The 20125-nt window shown below is 32.9% G+C and overlaps 1 protein-coding gene across 1 annotated transcript; it reads right to left on the reverse strand.

Moving 5' to 3' along the window:
* Nucleotides 1–13975: 13975 nt before the first annotated feature.
* On the reverse strand, nt 13976–15879 carry LOC107761485 (protein TIFY 3B). The gene is made up of 5 exons (XM_016579701.2): nt 15640–15879; nt 15436–15544; nt 15172–15301; nt 14709–14766; nt 13976–14567 (listed from the first exon to the last, which is right to left on the reverse strand). The coding sequence occupies exons 1-5, from the start codon at nt 15804–15806 to the stop codon at nt 14492–14494; spliced, it is 540 nt and encodes a 179-aa protein (XP_016435187.1). The 5' UTR covers nt 15807–15879; the 3' UTR covers nt 13976–14491.
* Between the last annotated feature and the right edge of the window lie 4246 nt (nt 15880–20125).

Raw genomic sequence — 20125 nt, forward strand, 5'->3', positions numbered from 1 at the left:
TCAACTATATCTTTTGATTTATTGCATTGCTAATTTCCTTTACAACAAGTTATAAAATATTTTAAAACAGTTTAGTTTTGTAAAAGTAACATGGTGGTTTATAGTAATTATATTTGTGTTTTGATCAGGCATGGAGAAAATAAAATAAAAAGACTTTTGAGATACGTAAGTTAAATGTAAAATATACCAAAAGTAAGTTCAGTATCTTATGGTTTTCAGCATCTTTTTTTTTTTATTTTTATAAATGCATATTATTAAGTGTAAAATGTGAATATGAAAAACTACAACGTTTGCTAATAAAAAGCTGCATACCTTTTTTTGTTTTGTTTTGGAATGGCGATTGAGCATAAGAATTACTATTATGTCATCCCAAAGTATATAAATTCTATTTTCATAAAATAGAGCTATTGATATCTACAATCAAAACGAAAAACGAAGACATTTGACACTTTCGTTCCGACCCTAGTAACTCGAGGATTTGGCCAACTCTAATAAATGATTTGCTTAATGAAGCTATAAATGAGCGCTCCCACTGGCCCACACCGTTGGTTATTAATTTATTACCCTTTTGACCACATTTAAGGAGGAACCTCTCTTTATTGGCTACATTGATTAATTGGGAAAATTAATGTCTGGAACCAGCGATCTCATGTCAACAATAATTAAGTTTGGTTAACGTAATTTAATAAAAGTCTGCGCGATCACTGAAGCAGGTAACTTGCAGCCGTCTTTCATAAAACAACTATACTATATATACACTCAATAGGGACGGAGCTAGAGTGTCGAATGCGGGTTCGGTTGAATCCATTAGCTTTGATTCGAACCCTTTTTTTGTCTTAAAAGATTTATTAAATATGTATAAATTATTAATTTAAAACTCAGTAATTTAAAACGATTAGAATTTGAATCCATAAGTTTGAAATCCTTGCTCCGCCTCTGACACTCAACTATCTCGTCTAGCAATTAAATATATATTGACAAAATAAACAGTAAGGGTTATACTTAATACTTATCATTCACTTAATACCAACGTATACATTCAGTAAAATCACGTTGAAAACCAAGATAATTCACTAAAGCAAAGTAATATTTACGTTTTTTGTAACAAAAATAAGAGAAAGTGGGTCGGGTCATAGAGCGGGTTGGGTCGCTGTTAAAATGGGGGATTTTTTTTTAAAAATGGTTGAGTTAAATAGAAATATAAAAAATACTCCAATATTTAATATGCCCTAAAAATGTTGAGTGGCTTTTAAATTATTCAAAGTATGATTGACTTTTCAGTTACAAACAAAGTAAAGTGATTTTCATAGTTTTCATTAGTTCAATGACGTTCTTATGAGAAATGGACTCAAGAAGAAAACTAGAAAGTGAGAATTTAGGTTTGAAAAAAATAGACTGAATGCCAAGACACTCAACTAGAAAATAAAATAAATTTTAGGATTAGAAATTTAGATAAGTAAGTGAATGTTGCAACTATATATATTTCAATTTTCCATAAATTTGAAATTAGATGTCATAACACAAACAACGATAAATCTCTATCTATCAAAAACTTATCCGTTGAATTTTGATGCCCCTGGGATGGAACCAGAAGCTTGTACATGGGCTCAACTAAACTCAATAGTTATTACATAAATAATATTTTTATATCAAAAAAATTTATTAAATTTAAAACTAATTATTAGTATTTAAAGTCGTCATATTTAAAATTCAGAACTCATTAAAATTCTAGTTCCGAATGGTCCTTTGCAAAGGCGCAGCAAGGAGTTACATTAATGGTATTCAAATTTTAAATAAGTCAATAAAAGTTTTTGCCGATGAATGGTATACCAAAATATTTAGATCAAACTACGCAACATATAGATAAATAATAAAATACTTTTAATAGAACTATAATTTTATAAATCAAAACTAAAATTGCAAAAAAAACAACATTAGAAATTTTACTAATAAAAGTAAGCATAAAACCAAATAAAAGAGAGATCCGAGAGGATTTGTTATTATAGAGAGCTTTAGTTGAAGAAATTTTTATAGAGTTTGATTTATATATTATAAAATTTATTTAAGAAATAATTTTATTTAAAACATAGCTTTTAAGATTAGTTGCTTATTTTTCCACAAAGTTTAAGTTTTAAGTTTTAAGCGTTATTTTATTAGAAAATATTTTAGATTGTAAAAAAAAATATCAAATAGACTAGACTTGGTGGTCTTAATTTAATTAAATTTGATAAATAAAATGGGCAAAATTTTGAATCGGTGAGTAACACGTCAGTTTGAACATCCTGAACCACTGAATTTTGTCACTCAATTGTGTTTAAAAAATTTAAAATATAATATATAGTTATATAAAATAGTGTTTAATTTATATACTTAATACGTAGTATAATATTTTGATCAAAGGGATGCGCTTGCCACGCGGCTGCTAGTGCTTTGGCTGATGCTGCCTGCTTCCTCTTTCGTGTTTCACGTTTTACTTTGTCTTTTCGACAAGTGTTGTGAAACAGTACGAGAAGGACCCACCACGTGATACATTAACTTGATATATGATCGTACATTTTTGACAGCTCATATTCGTAGTGCAAGGCAAGGACGTTTTTTGCTTTGTTATTTTGTCGCCATTAAGTTAAGGGTGAAACGGAAACCAGTTCTATTTTCGAATCTTCTGGATTTGAAGAAAAAAAATGAAACGAACATGTTAGATTTTAGTGAATAGTTCAATCAATGAATAGCCAGTATATATCACTTATTAGCAAAAAAAAAGTATATATATATATCACTTGTAAAAGAAAGATAAGTGATATATACATCATACATGTTATTGGCGAACCCAAAATTTTATGCAAGTGAGTTCAATCTTATAAGTGCATAACTTTAGTCGTAAAATAGTAGTTATCAAGTGGGTTCAAATAAAATATTTATACAAAATTTATGCGGCTTTAATCGTAATTTATATACATACACAATATTATTTTTTGACGAATTGAGTTCAATTGAACACGCTTTTCACCGTGTTCGTCCGCGACTGATACATGCAATGAGTAACAAGTGTCCCAATAAAACTTAAATGGGGAATACATATTTACGCACTATAAAACGGAAAATAATGAGGGGAGAATTGAACTAAACAATTAATCATATCTCAAATCGTTATTTTTATTTATTATTTGTTTGTTTTTTTACGACTTATATAATTAACGAATTAAACAAACAAATTTTTTTATTATTTATAACTAGTATTAGTACTCGCGTGATGCACTGACACAAATCATATCAAATGGTGATGCAGGTTATTTGAATCATGTGCGAATAACCTTAAAATATAAACTTCTCAGATAAAATTATATAACATTAATATATATTAACTATAAAGCAGGATATGAAATTATTGTTCAAATCTCATAGTGAACAACTTTTTTTTTTTTTTTTAGTAAGCGTACCCCTTGATTATAGTATTTGCATTTCGTTTCGCTATCAATATTAAAGAATACTAAACATGTCATGTTGTGATCTCTCTTGTTTGAGTACATTAGATTATATTATTTTAACAAAATTCTTACTACCACTTTGTTTTTATCTGAAAGTCAAATATATCTTACTTATCACATTATTTTTACATAAATTCTTTTTTCCTTTTGTTCTTTTCTTTTAGTTATTGTATTATTTATTATTTAATATTATTATACTATCATATATTTTTATTAGCTTAATAATTAAATTAATATCTTGCTTATTATCCTTTTAATAGTCTTTAAAAAATATAAATATTTTATTCTTGAAATTTGGTATATTTTTATGCTTGTATCCTCTTATTCGAATTTTTTAAATCATTTAAATCTATCAGTAATATTTTTAAATATAATTTAATTATTTAAACATTTCACATCATATAAAAATTGCGAGGATCTCGTCCTCAACTCTGAATCACAAATATTTTGCACATTGTGCCAGTTAAAATTTTCCGTTTCCTTTCTTTCTTTCTTTTAATAAATTCCGTAAAAACTTTTCACAACAGATAATGAACCTCTATACCGATAGGGCATATAATTCATAAAATTGTAATCAATTATCCCGAAATCACATCATATAAGGAGCATGAAAGGAGTTCTCACCTCGATAATCGGAATCGAATCTAAATAAGAATGGTGCTCCTTTTATTATAAATTAAATCATACCTGTAACTACACCATTTGGTGTATCGGCCTCAGCCAATTCATAGCAATTATATCAACGGATCGGGCCTCCACTTCTTAGGCTCTCTCTACTTGCATGTCCTCCACCCCTAACTGGCTGTGCACGTGGAATAAATTTAGTCGCGGAAAAATAGACCTGAATTTGTAAACTTGCTACAATGAAAGCAGTTATGAAAGTGTTGTATGAACAATTATGAAAATGATATACATAATTTATTCATTTGAGAGTTCAAAAAATAAAACTTCTTTAAATTATTTCTCTTTTTATATCTACTTCACGTTTTATATATTTGCACCAATATGAAGATGAGACGTCATCTCCATCAGTGTCGTTAATATAAAAGGGCCATCTTTTATAAAAACCCGTGTATATCGAAGTCACAGTCTGTTAGAACATTTTAAGTGCAAGAATAAGCTCAAATATTAAAAGGGCAGAAAGCATAACATGCGACAAAAATAATAAAGATATTTATAACCCTAACGAACAAGGGTTCTATTTATATCATAACCCCAAAACAGACATGGGCGGAAAAACCTTCCAAAAGTTGTCCAAAAAATATAAGGGAGTTCCCAACAAAGACTAACAAACAAACATTTTATTTTCACCAGAAAAAATCTAGAAATAGGAAAAGCTAAGGAGCATCATCAACGGGAGAAGGAGGATCAACTTGGGGAGAAGAGGGTTGAACATCAGCTTCACCAGGAGTAAGTCCATCTCCATCACCCTTATAACTTTCATCTTTGGGTGTGGAAAAGCTTTGATGTTGCTGAGTATGTTCAATTGTTTCTCTGGCCTTATCAATCTTAGCGTTAATGTCAAAACCTTCCTTGCTGGCTTCAATTAAAGTCTCGAGACGAGTGTTCAAAAAAGCCCAACTAATATCCACTGATGACTTATACTCGAGGGCGCGCTTCATAATCCTTCTCCCACTGTTCAATCTAAGCTTTCAATTCTTCTTTTACTGCCTTCGAGGCTTCATAAGTTGTCTTCAAAGAAGCAAGAGAACTTTTCAGAAACTGAATTTTACCTGTAGAGGCGCAAAGATCTTCTTGAGCTTGGGTAAGCGTCTGAACCAGTTCACCCGCGTAAACCTCTTTTTTATTTATGAGCTCTTTCAAACTCATTATCTCTTCAGTAGCCTTGGAAAGTTGTTCATCAAAAGAGGATTCCAATCTATCTTTATCCTTCTCAACATGACTAGAAGAAGCTTTTAGAATCGCTAACTCAAAAGATACCATTCTCAGTTGTTGTTCCAAAGCTCAGTTTTCTTCTGCAAGAACCTCCTTCTCCAACTAAAGACCTTAAAATTGTTCTCTCAAGTTATACGCCTCGGTGCGCAACTTAACTAGTTGCTGGTTAGTCCAAGAGATCCGTTTCATAAGTTTAGTGCCTATCAAATTAATCTACAAAAAAAGAGGGCAAAAGAATAAGAGTTACAAATGAGGAAAATGGAGGAAAAAGATATAAGTAAAGTTATACCTTAAGAGAAGAATGGACAATGTCATTTATTAAAGTGAAGGAACTGTGACCCTCTAACTTCTTCTTTTCCACGGGTCCTAAGAGTGGTTTCAACCATACTTCAACTGGTCCAGATTTTCTCAACAAATTCCCACCCCCGGGGACTTCAATAACAACGTTTTTCATATCCCGTCTGCTGCTAGAAGGCTCAACTTCTACATAAGGAGCAATAACAGACACAACCATTGGGGTAACACCAGGTAGAGACACAGTGGGGTTAACAATAGGTAAAACTGGAAGGGAAGCGAGAGGCAGCTCTTTAGAAACATGTTCCAAACCTTCCTCTCTCTCAAAGCCATGGGCAAATGACCTTTCAACATGACTTGGGGGGACGGTAGTGGATGATTTACCAACATCTTTATCAGAAATTTCTAAAGGAGCATTTTCTGATTCATCAATAAGTCTGAAGGGAATCGAATTTGACGGGGGATCATGAGAGACATGGGTTTCATCATCTAAAATCACGCGTCTTCTTACACGCTGCTTTCTCACCAAGGAACCTTCTTCCGCATCCTCTTCATTATCAAACCCACGATCTTCAATAGTTTTTCTCTTGAAGGAAGAAGCACTTAAAATCCGTTCTTGAGCAAGACTTACAGAAAGCCTAGTTGAGGGAACATACGTGGGACTGATGCCACGAATAGCAAAACCTAATAAAAAAAGGGTGATGAAAAAGTGTTATATGAACGAGTAAAGAAGGAAAGAAACGACGAGAATAAAGTGTATCGTGAGTCTTCACTTTCCAACCAAATTTCTATGAAAAAAATTTTCAAGATCTTTTGTCCATGGGAGTAACAATCAATATTTTTTCTACCCAAGCATGAAAGTCAGGAATTCTTCAAAGACTTCCATGGTTTCTGAAAAAATGAATATGCGATTATATAAAGGAGTTCAAGGCATCAAAGAAAGAAGGAAGAGAAAACTTACATGTAAAGTTCTATTTTTCTCGAAAAGAAATATTTTCTTCACTCACTAATCCATTAATGGGGGTAGCAACAAAACGGGCGTACCAGCCACAGTCACGGTCAACCTCGGGGCTAACTAAAACCCTTTTACTTTTAGCCACGAGAGAAAAGACACATTCACGAAATAGCTTAGGAGAGTAAAGATGAAGTAAGTGACGGAAAGTAAAAGGAGCTGAGACTAAATCCAACAAATAGCGAAGGCATGCTACTGCTCTCCACACAATCAGACTAATTTGGCCAAGGTAAACATTAAAATAACGACAGAACTCGATGATCACTGGGCCAATGAGAGGTTTAAACCCTAAGGTGAAAGGGTAGATATAAACGAATGAGAAGCCAGAATGGTAAGAAGTGATTCTCTGGTTGGCACCAGGAATTAAAACTGGAAAATCTGGTTTCCAATGATATTCTCGTTGAATTAAAGAAAGAAGATCATGAATGATCACACTTGGGTAGTGTTCAGTAGGGTTAAGGGAATCTATAGAAGAAATTTAATTTTTCATGGTTTCATGATCTGATACGAAAGAAAACTCTTGAGGAACAATCTCAGAAACAGTAGGCTCATGCACAGGTTCATTATGATCCCTATTTTTAGAAGAAAATCTAGGGGTAAAAGAAGCTCTAGATCTAGAAGAAGATGGTTTGGCGGAACTACTTTGAGAAGTAGAACTGCGAGTAGATAATGAACCAAGACTGGCATAGTCTACCACCTCTCCTACTCCTAGTAGGGGCAGTAGAAGGAGCAAGCTCATCGACGATCACAACTTTACGAGGGTTTGGTGTTGAAGAAGACATGATTAATGAAGAAAATACAGAGGAAAGGTATATGACTATGTAGGAAGGCTAGAATACAGATAAGAAGGAAGAAGGTTTCAGGAAATCAAAAGGGATGAAGTATTTATAAGGAGATGCGACCATCATCAAATTTGGTCATTATGAAGTGCCATAATAGAACCGTCACTTCGTGATTGATGCGGCCGCAGAAAACCCCCTAAAAAGCGTTGGGAAACTGCAGAACCAATCAAGTGAAGCCACATGGCATGGCCATTAAATGAATATGACATACGTCGCATTGATTCTAAAGAGGGCATAATAATACTCGCGAAATGGCGGCAACGAATTTCCGCCATAAATACTTATCACTTCCCGAATATTCAGTTGAGAATATTCAGAAAGTGTGTGTGTGTGTGGGGGGGGGGGGGGGGGGGACTATTTGTATTAGTGAAAAAAGGCATGACACGTGAAATATCAACGAGGTGACATGGCATGGTATGTGGACCATCGATATAGTGACAAGTGGCGTTCTTAATTAGATGACTTAAAGAATGCTGAAAAGGTACGGGAGAAATACCCACGGGGTTATACCGAGAAAAAAGTCGGGCCTGACAGTTCTAAAAGGGAAAACAAGAACGAAATGAATAAAGACTATAAAGAAGGGAAGATACACAAACCTGTCATAAATAAGGAAGGGAAATCAGTATGGTTACAAGAAATTTTTTATCATAAATATTTTAGTTACAGTTGTATATGGTAACGGACAATCAAGGCACTTAATATTATTAGTGAGCCCGGATTAAGTAAGGGAACCGTTATAATTGTATGATCTTATATAAGGACTGAAATCTCATTTGTAATGGCATCGGATAATTATTGAAATTTATGCGATCATTCTTTTCTTCATTCTCAAAGTTACGTAGATAACCGCTGCTTCGTATTTGTTCACCTGTCATTCTCATTTATTTGATATTTGATAAGTACTTAATATGGTGTTAAATACTTTTAATAAAAATAAAAATTCTTTCACAAAAAATTACTGTATTTTGTATTTTGATAAGCAGAGTAGTGGATAAATGAATGGTGCTCCTACATTTCAATTCCCTGTTTTTTTTGAGACACAAGAATCGGATTGAGATTTGAGACGTTCTGTTTTGTGGGAAGATTAACATTACTTCCCTTTCGGATGGGAAACACAACCATGTGCTTTTTCTGATATGACAACATAATTTTTTCAATTCTTCTTTGGGACCATTGCCAAAGATGTTTTCTCCTTTTCTTTTATTTTGCAAGTATAAATAAGTCAGCAAGGGAGCAATTCATTTTCTATTTGAGAAACTTCTGGAATCTGGATTATAAAGAAAGAAGAATAAATAATTGAAATTAGAAGGTAAACAAAAAAGAGAAGGAAAGATAACAAAAAGATGGTATTTGCGAGACTAATAAATATACAAGAGATGTATTTATTATAAGTTAACTATTTCAAACAATTAATAATAGTTAACTAAAATAATACTCCATCTATTTCAAAAGAAATGGACTTATTTCCTTTTTAGTTTGTTAAAAAAAAAATGAATCCTTTTTAAATTTGAAAACAATTTTACTTTAAAAGCCTCCTATGTTTTCTTAAACTTTGTCTCCAGTCAAATAGGTTCAGAGAAATTAAAACAGATGGAATATATGTTCTTACCTCAATTTGTTACTTAAGCATGATAGATTAATATAATTTGATGTAATTGTGCATGCGTAACTGTTTCCTCTAGAAGATCAGTATTGATTTTTTTGTTCTCTTAGTAGCTGTTTGGACATAATTTTTTTTTTTTTTTTTTTTCAAAAATATTTTCAAATCAATATTTGGTTATACAATTAACTGAATATTTGAAGATGAGTATCAAAAATATTTGAAGACGAGTTTCAAATTTGAAAAAAGTAAGTTTTACTTTTTTTTCAAATAAATAATATTTCATGTCATAAATCTAATATTTTTAATTGAAGTACATATTCAAACACAATTCTAATTTTTTAGTTTAAAACTATTTTTTTTCTTTCAAATTTCACATTTTTATATCCAAACGCTTATTTAGTACTCATTTAGAAGGAAAAGACTTATATATATTTAATAGTGAAACTACTTTTTTCATTACATTAATTTCCTTACGCCAATAACTAATTAGAACGGCATTGAAGATGAAAGGATGGTTTCAGTTTTCACCGAAAAGGTAGAGGAAGAAGAAGAAGAAACAAAACAAGAGGGTGAAATGGAAAATCAGAAAATACGACAACCGTACAAAGACACTAATAAGTAAAAGGGGGTGGAGTTATAATATTGAGATATTTTCACACTGGTCTTATCAATCAAACTGACATATCAAACGTATTTTTCTCGTGGGTATTGTCGTGATTCCAGACAGCTTTTATTTTCACAATCAATATAATAGGGACCACCGACCAATACTTAGGGGTATTTTTGTTTTAGAAGTAAGATTTCTTGGAATTAGTAAGTAGGAATTGTAATACGTCAATTATAACGTTGGTCTAGTAATGTAGTGAATGTAACATATGAATTAGTCATGCAAAAATTATAATGTACTAATTGCAATATTGAGATTATTAGTTATTGGATATTTTGTTTGTTGTATTAAGATTATTATTATAAATTGGTATATTGTTTTCGCTTTTTTAACAAAATGAAAAATTTGTTACTATATGAAGAATTAGTATTGTCAATTAGTTGTTTTAATCCATGTATTACTAGGGTTAATTGGTTTTTTAGTTTTTTACAAACTTGTTTTTAATTTTATGACCCTACCTCTTTTTTTAATACATGTGAGATTTATTTTTACACATAAGAGATATTTCATTTACACATAAGAGATCTAAAAAAGACATTTTCTTAAATTCAACATTGTAAAAAGCCAAGAAGACCTAAAACCTCGTATTACTAGTTCTCGCATTCATATTGTATATAAATAACACATGAAGTTCTGCATAGGAGTATTTGTTACACTTTTTTGTTTTTTGGAAACCAAACATTATAGTGAATAAAGCTAAATTTTATGTGAAAAAAATCAAATCAAACGTTATTTAAAACACATTGAATTTTATGGTTTTTGCGATAATGTTAAATTTTATGTTAAGATTATTTTGTCGGCTACTTAAATCAAAACGTCACTTCACCTTGCAGTTGCTTGTCAAAAGATACTCTAATAAATAATATATTGTCCCAAAGCTAAAACCGATCGTTTCGCCGCACCACTGTACCCTTCGGCCCTTGGGTATGCCGAATAGATGGGCCGTGGGCTTGGAGAGGCGAATCTACAGTGGTTCCTAATTATTGCAAGCAAGTGTGTTCAACTTTTTTGTTTCTTTCTATTTTGTCCATTTCAAAAGATAAATAGGAAAGTCTAAACTTGAAAATTCGAATATAGATTCATCAGTTTTCTGTTGAATTATATACTTAAAGCTTATTCAGCTTTAAATTTCCTATATCCATCTCCATTTGCGCCTTTATCCCTTTTACCAAATAGTTGAGGTGTGAGTAAACTGACCCGAATATCAATAGTTGTCAAAAAAGAATCTCACTTAATTTTCTTTCATTGATCAAACCATACCAGGCCTTGTTAAGATACCTTTACAAAAACACCTTGACGTGATATGGAGTTCTTTTTTAGTGTAAAATGTTTACGTAATAGATGAAGCTCCAGTGTAAAGGGAGACGTAATATTGGCAACAAGTACACGCGTACATCTCAGTATCGACTCAGATCCAGTACGGGGACGTATGCTTTTGGAATTCATGAGGGAAAACCAAAAATATCCAAGCTTTAACTACTGGCAAAAAAAGGTCCAAATCCAATGATCTCTCACTATCCAATATAAGCTGGGTTATGGATCAGATATACATTATAATGGACTCGACTTGAAATGAACATAGAATACCCAAATCCAATCACCTACAAAGTATCTTGGAAATTTTTAACTCATGTATAGCAAATGTATACACCCTATTTATTATACATCAAAATCATTTTAGACGCTTTTTGCTGCTGTATTTAGGGTGAATATGAGTCGGGTTGGTTCGAATTTTCTAATTACCAAACCAAATCAAACCAATTGTATCGGGTTATTAAATCTAAATACCAAATCAAACCAATAAAAGTCGAATTTTTTAATCTCGAGTTTCTCGGGTTTGTCGGAATTTTTTTCTTCATAAAGTCTTCATAGCACAAAATATAAAAATTGTGTTTCAAATATTTCTTTAATCGTAGTAAGACAGAACTATATAAGGTGTTTTTCAATAAAATAACATAAATATGAGATGAGTTATGACATTGTACTAAAATATTCAACAATAAAGATAATAAAATCGCATAAAATAAATATTATTAATAAGCATAATGAAAACAAACATAATTTAAAATTATGACTAATAAGTACTATTATTTACATGAATAACCACTAAAAGAAAAATAAGTTATACATTTTATCTAAACCATGGAAAAACTAAAAAAACAGATATCCGACACTATTTTCATTCATAGTACAATTGAATTGATTGTCTTTTATTAGCATTAGTATTGATTTATTTTTTGTTTAGGATTTATTTGAGTTACTAACATTTATAGACTATAAAACTTATTGGAGCATCCAAAAATTATAAGCCCAAGCTTGAAATAATACGTTAAAAGATAAAACTATTAAAGCTTAAGAAATATTTATAAACTACACTACCATAAATATTTTTATGTATTAAATATATTTAAAACTTCTATACATATAATGTCAGGTTGGTTTGGTTTCGGTTTGACTTTTTTTAGTTAAAATCAAACCAAACCAAATATGGTCGGGTTTTTTTTTTTCCTAACACCAAACCAAATCAACCCAAACTAGATTAGAACACTCATTAGTGTGCGACCCCATAGGTTCAATACTAAGCCGGTAGTAAATTGATCATATCAATATACTAATCAAGGATGGCGTCTAGCAACACTCCTTAACGACCGGATAGAATGAAGTGTACAATTTACTCTCAAGAACCAGTAGAAGAATAATGTAGTAATTTCTTTTGTCCTTTTAGCTCTGGGTTACACTAGGATATGGTTCAACTGTCAAATTCTAATAGGCGACCAACTATGTGTTCATGTCAAATATAATCAATAATTGAATGACCTAAGAAACTCTTTTCCTCTTTCATTCAATTGCCCTGGCCAAGGTCTTAGTTTGGTCATTTATAATTCATGACAACATGGAGCTTAAACTCATTACCAAGAGTCGACAGATTTCATCTTGATCAATCATTAATTCTACAATTATTTAATCATACCCAATATCCTTTCAACTATCGCCCTATGGCCATAGGTGTCTAGTATCAAAGCACAATAAATAACTTGTCAATTACTATGACGGTCTCAGGTCAAAGGAAACTCTTACATCACATTCTTCAAGAGAATATCCTATTGACAGTTTATGGTAATTCTAACCATTAGGAATTATCCAATGAGTCGGTTCAATGATCATATCTCTATATGCATCATCTATATATTTGATTTAGTTAATGAGATCAACTAATCTTTATCCCATAAAGACTATCATATAAATATTGATCTAACCGGATTACTAATGTCCAAATTAATAATCCTACGATTAAGAACAAATTTAGATTAAATTGTAAGATGCTTTACTCTCATTATCATGATCTCCATCACAATGACAAGTCTCAACATTTAATCAAGGACCTTATTAAATTAATAAAGCAATTAATAATAATTATGATAAAAGAATATCAAATGCCATATATTTTTATATCAAATAACGTTCACAAAAATATGTTCAAATCATCAAATATGAGATTAGATCTAGGGCATATCTACTATATCCCTAACATACATGTGAATACATGCGCATACAGATAAACTGCCCTGATTTTAGGCGCTTTTGAATACAGTAGTGCATAGCGAATACATTACCGTAACAACTGATTAATAGCTATAGGAAGTAATTATGTATATGATAGTTATATGAAATTAATAGGCAATAAACAATAGTGATTTTTAAAAATTTCTCAGGTATCTTTCCTATGGAAAAAAAACATGGATTTAACTTGTAGTGTAAATAACTTTTATGCTACGAGTAGTTCTCCCTTTTGCGTTCCGTGTAATTCATGGTAATATATTTGGTATTACAATTTATGCAAAACTTCCCTAAATATTGTCATGCTAAAAAACTATACATGGAGAATAGAAATTAATACTGAACTTTCCAAGGGGCGGCCAAAAGAAAATTAACACTGTATAACGCATAATCATTAACAAAGCCGAATTACAATAGGGGTTTGTTTTGGTATGGAACGTTAGTCAAAATGTTTCAGAATTTCTTTTATGAAAACAAATTCCTTAAAAATTAGAAAAATAACTTTCCTAGTGTGAGTAGGAAAAACCTAATTCTATAGGTGACACTCCCCTCTGATTGTTTCCTCCGCTCCCCAACACCCCACCCCTAGCCCAACCTACCCCAGCCCCAAAGTGTTTGCTAGATTACATATAAGCCCTTGGGATAATATGTTCACTTACAGCAAAAAAAGGTAAGAAAGTTATTTATTTCTCCCTTTATAATTGTTCTTTTTTTTCTTCCAAAAATTAGCGGCTCGGTATTTTTATTGGGGGAAAAGTCTATCACTTCGGTTCATATAGAATTTGATTTATATATACACTGTGAGAGAGTAAAAAACTTTTTACATTACTAGTGAAATTTAAATGTGTTTGACTTATTTTCAAGTTGCAAAATTCCACTTAGGCTGTTACTTGTTAAACTCTGTTGAATTTTGTGAAAAATTATCTCATACGGTGCCTCCTTGATTTTTGACTAACAAAGTTCTTGGAACATATAGTGAGATGTCCATTGCCAGGATTTGGAACTAAAAAACAAGAAGAAAAATATTGTCTTAATCCATCAAAAGCTAAGCCAGCCCTTCTTTGCTTCACATAGAGGGAGCAACTTTTCTGGAGGAAGAGTATACTAACTTTTCTTTTCCTTCAAACTATCATTTCAACTATGATTATGATCACATTCATCTTCATGCTGAGTACTAACAGGAGAGGCATAAGGGTGTTTACTTATAATCCTGAAAATCAACAACTACATTAGTTAGTACTACTTAAACATATGGGAGTGAATCACTGAATGGTTCCTTCATATAATTAATGGACTACTACTTATTAATCAAGAGATTAATTAAGCATTTTAAAGCTGGAAATTAATTCACCTGTTGTGGCGTTTCTCCAAGAATCTCTTTAGGGATTTCCTTCTTGCAATTGGCAGCTCTAAAGTAGAAACAACAGAATCCACCAAAAATTCAGTTAATATGCAAGATGATGACCATAAAAAAAAACCTGGATTTTTATGATATAGAATAAAATTAAGAAAGCTCACTGATGTAAGCACTTAAAAATTTTCCTAACTTTAATCGGCTAAGTACTAGCATTAGTTATAGCATATAACCACCAAGGAATATCGTCGAACGAATAAAATTGTTCCACTGTTAACCAGAGATCGCATGTTCGAGACCTGAGAATGAAAAAACTCCCGGTAGAAAGTGCTTCCCTTTTGGTGGACGCGACACAAATTCAAATTCGTCAGACCAGTGGGTTTTAGATGGCAAATGTATCAAAAAAAAAAGTAGTAATATTTATAACATATAATGTCAAAATCACCAGCTGAATGATCACCTGCTTGGAACTTGCAGGCAGATGGAACTTGGGATTTCTGAGTTGGTTCAGCTTCTTTCGGGGGAAATTTTACATTAGTAGAACCATCTAACAATGAACTTTCACGTGCCAGATCCATAATAGACTGTGCCTAAAAGAAAATATATCACACGGTGTCAATGTACCATTGCAAATTCAGAGTGTAGATACAAGAAATAATTAGATTGTCAAAAGATAACTCAGAAAAACATGCATCTTTTGCAATATCTAATTATATATCTGTACCTTTTCAACAGGAAGATTGTCATAAACATGTACAATCCCAGCATAGAATATAGTTAACTGTTCTGATTTAGACTTCTCTCTTTGTGAAACAGGAAGCTTAGTATCATGCCTATATACGAGAAGAATATCAAAGGAATCAAAATGCAAACACAATTACTTTGATAATTACCTTCAACCAACTGTTAATTAAATATGTTCACTTACATGATTTTTGGTAAAATTGCCAACTCTAGAGCAGACATCCTTCTATGACTACCATTGTTACCTATACCTTTTAAGTTGCTTTCATTATTTTCCTTCTGAGAATCGAAGTTCTTATTAAACTTTTCAATCTTCAAGAAATTTTTTGCCACTTTGGAGCTGCAATACATTTTATCAGTCTGTGCAAAATAATGTACAAACTTTTGGAACTATGGTCAGTATATAACTGTATGCTAAGACAAAAATAAGAATGAAATAAGATAACTACCTGATTAACGTATTGGTCTATGCCCAAAACCAATATAATTTTAGCATGGATTGAAGTAGTAGTAAAATTGTGTAAGATTAAAATAAAGGATGTGGGGTTGGAGAAAAGCTTGGAAATAACGCCTAAAATGGCCGATTGTCCGTCTGCCGGCATCTCGATGAATTCGAAATTGAAAACGTTTTTCACAAGAATCCCCTCATGAGATAATTGGTAAGTTAGTAGATAATATACATAGTATTAACAATTAATTAAATATTTTTCTAGTTCTTGGACATATTGTAAGGAAAAAAATGTCATGATATGGCCTTAGGAGATCCGTTTCACTAAAAACAACATTATGCCACGATCTCGACTAGTTAGTCTAGATTCTTGATCACAAAAAAAAAAAGGATTGGCAAATCAGAAGAGAAAGAAACATTGGTTAGTTAACAAATGAGAGTACTAGAATTAATAGTGCCACTGGTCAGGAATGTGCTAGATTTTTGCTGAAACCATTCTAGGCCTACGAGTGGGAGCCAATGTGGACTCCAAAATCTTTAACCTTGTTGCTGCGTTTTTGATTAATTTTGAGAAATAATTAACTGTCTTTACTTATCCATTAAGGTTGGTTAATCACTAGATCCAAGTATGTTTGTCTTCATAACATTGTTTCTTCCCATGTGCTATGTTGCTGTTGTCTCTCTAATATCTTTTGTGAGGATTTAGACTTGGCAGACTAATTGAGAGTTTTTTTTTTCTTTTGTTTGTTTAGAAGTTTCTTCATCATCCACAAATTCTGGTTGACAACAACCCCATTAATCACGAAAAGGAAAGAAAGCTTAAGAAAAGTTTATTCAAAAACTATTTGGTGTTTAATTAGTAGAATCTTGCAACCGCATCGTAAGCATAATTAGTTGATGTTTTATACTTCAATACCAGATAAGAGGGGGTGATTTGTGTGGTGTCTAATTTTTCGCGTGCACAGATTATAGAAGGACTTGGTTTTTCTATGTGCTCCTTATACTACTGATGTGGAATAATAAATGCAGAAAGTAAAGAACACAAGTATTTTTACATGGAAAACACCTAGCTCAAAAGGTGAAAAAATCACGACCTACTACTCAGTAGGATTTTTTCCAATACTTCAATAAATCACTGAGCCAAAAACAGTATTTACAAAACTCTTTGTAAATCTAAGGATTACCTCTAATCCTTTGTGGCAACCAGCCTCTACCTGTTGCGACAACTTCAAGTTAACTCTAACTTGAATACTACACTCAAAGTACCTAGTACAATTGCTTCTAGATAAAGTTGAAAGGTACAACTCAAAAGCCCTACTACAATGAAACTAGAATAAAAGACAGACACTTGAAACTGGTTCTTCTATCTGGTTCATGTAGCTTCAAGTTCGCACACTTGAATGATACAGGAATTGCTTGCAAAATGCCTTGCTATTTTGCTCTCAACTCATGTTTAACTTCAGCATTTGTGCGCGCCTGTAAAATGAGAACATCCTGAAATATATAGAGTTAGTAGAATAGGAAATAACTAGAAGTCTAATACTTTACTCTTCATTGGTGGAAGAGTTCTAGTTATCTTTAATTTCTAACTCTTCCCTTATCTAGGATGGAGTTTTTTTCGAGTAAGGAGTCCTTCTCCTTATCAATTATGCAACCTTTTCATTCAGAAGATATCAGATATAATCACTTAAGCTTATCTCATTCACGTGCATGCCTTGTGATTGAATCTGTCAGTGTCTGTGTACACTGTGTATAGACCCGGTTTATACTTGAGCTCCTTTGTCAATCATCAAAACAAACTTCACTTAAGCCAATAAATTTCCCCTTTTTGATGATGACAAAATATGTGCTTTTCATAAGCATAAGACATGTTTCAATTCAGCTCAACATCAACATAATGTTAGAACACTTTCCATTTTAAAGTCACAAATCATCAAGGACCAGTTTCATTAGTTTATAAACATCACAGTCCAAAAAATCACAACCTATCTTTCCCCTTTTGGCATCATCGAAAAGTTGCATAATTATGTTAGATAACCAGATTTCTATATATATATCACTCATGGCCGCTGGAGCTACTTCAAATGCAATCATGGAGTCATGCATCATTTATCAATCTAATGATATTAGCTATCTAAGAAGCATCAACAAATAATTAGAGCAAAAAAGAATAGTTGATTATCATTGATACTAGTCATTAACAAAGCATAAAGAAAAATAAAGATACTGGATTATGAGCAAAAAGAACAAAATTAATCCCATTCGGGTCACTAGTTTGTCTAACTAAGCTAGGAATGTTTCAAGACTGGGAAGGACCAGGTTCTTGATTTCTGGCCTGAAGTAGCTTTAACATATCATGAAGAATGCCTTCATTCTTCTCCTTCTCCTTTGCAAGCTTAGCCCTAAGAGCATCCCTCTCAATTTCTACTTCATCTAACCTCTTCTTCAACCTCTCAATCTCAGCATCCTTAGCCCCACTCTCTTACACCAAGGCTCTTACTTTGTTGTTCACAGGTACCTTCTTGGATGAACCAGGTTCTTTGGGAGTTGTGTGGACTTCATAGTCACATGTAGTCAAGGTGTTAGCCCCAAAGTGATTTTTGCTTGTACTAACATCCCATTTCTTGAGGGGTACCTTGAAGTGAGCATGTAGTCGTGAGAATGAAACCATAGGGTATGACATGCGTTTTGGTGCCAGTTAGAACCCAATCAAGAAGCTGGATGATAAAACCAGGTCAATTGATCTGCCTCCCATTATTCAAGCATTCCATAAGGGCCAGGTCCATAAAAGTGGCAACGTGCCTTCTTTCCTTCCCGGGCAACACAACATTGTTAACAAATTCAAACAGCATTTTGTGAGCATGCCTCATCTCACTTTTGTAAACAGCCTTGGGCTGAAGCTCTTCCTCATTGTCAGCAAACTTCCTTGTAATGGCAAGTGAAGTGCGGAGGTTTTCTAGGCTTGGCCATTTTAACTTTTTGTAATCATTGAACCCTTCATCAGGTACTCCCAGAATCTCTCCCAATTCCTTGTCATCAAAGCTCGCAGACACCCGCTTCACCACACTGGTGACTCTGCCATTTTTTATCTTACAATTTTTCATGAACTCCACAATCTCAGTTCTGGCAAGCTTTCCATCCATATGAAGGACCATTTCCTTCCAACCCTACAGTTGTAGTTTTTCCAACAGCATCATCATGTCTGCTTCCTCCAAGTCCCTGAGGAGTCTACCCTTCAAGATGGTTCTTTTCCCAAACTTAACCATCTTGTTCACCTCTTCATCATATTCCTCTTCTTCTTCACTTTTTTCTTTCTCCACTACTTTCACTTTTCTAGATTTCACGGCAGACCTGGTTCTTTTTGCCAAGGTAGAAGGCTTTGCAGACTTTGTCTTTGAATGAGACTTCTTTTTGGAAGACTTTTTTTCTTTGCTTTTAGAGTCAAAACCTCCACCTCTTCTGTCTCCTCTTCATCATGAAGGACCAAGTCCATCTCCTCAATTTCAACTGCCTCAACAGGCTCACTCACTTTTTTCTTTCCCTTTGCAACAACTTTTCTTTGACTCTTTTCCAAGGCCTTTTCAAGTTCAGCCTCACTCTGCTTCTTCTGACTCCTTCTACTATTTCCTCTTGTAGGAGGAGTGTCTAAAGGGATAGAAGAAGCAACCTTTCTTTTCTCATTTGCCCTAGCAGTTCCAGGGATTTTAACTCCTGAACTCTTCTTTCTTTTTGGATTGTATTTGTCAGACACTCGTTTCAACATGTCTTCGAGGGGTTCCTGCATAGATGAAACATGTTCTTGGAAGCTATTCCTTAACCTAATCAACCCTTCAACAACATTTGCATCTCCAGACCCACTACCCTCTTTATCTCTCAAATTTTCTTCCCCCCCACAACAGCATCCTCACACCACAATACCATAGGTCCAGTCTCCTCAGTCAATTGAGCAGGAGTAGGTAAAGATTCAGCCACTCCTTCTTTTCCCTTTCCCCTCACATCACCTTGAGCACCCTCACTTTCTTTTTCTTTTTTTTCTTCTTATCTTTACCACTAAATTTCCTAGATTCAGTGGTTTCAACCCCAACCATAGTTCCTACCAAAACAAACCTATTCTCTAGATTATCAGCAACCTCAGAAATTTTCTCAGATGTAATCTTAGAACCAGATGTTATCTGCTCTGTTTCATATGAAACCTGTTTCAGATGAAACAATTTCTTCCCCC

The sequence above is a fragment of the Nicotiana tabacum genome, chromosome 19, assembly GCF_000715075.1.
Source record: "Nicotiana tabacum cultivar K326 chromosome 19, ASM71507v2, whole genome shotgun sequence".
NCBI classification, from domain to species: domain Eukaryota; kingdom Viridiplantae; phylum Streptophyta; class Magnoliopsida; order Solanales; family Solanaceae; genus Nicotiana; species Nicotiana tabacum.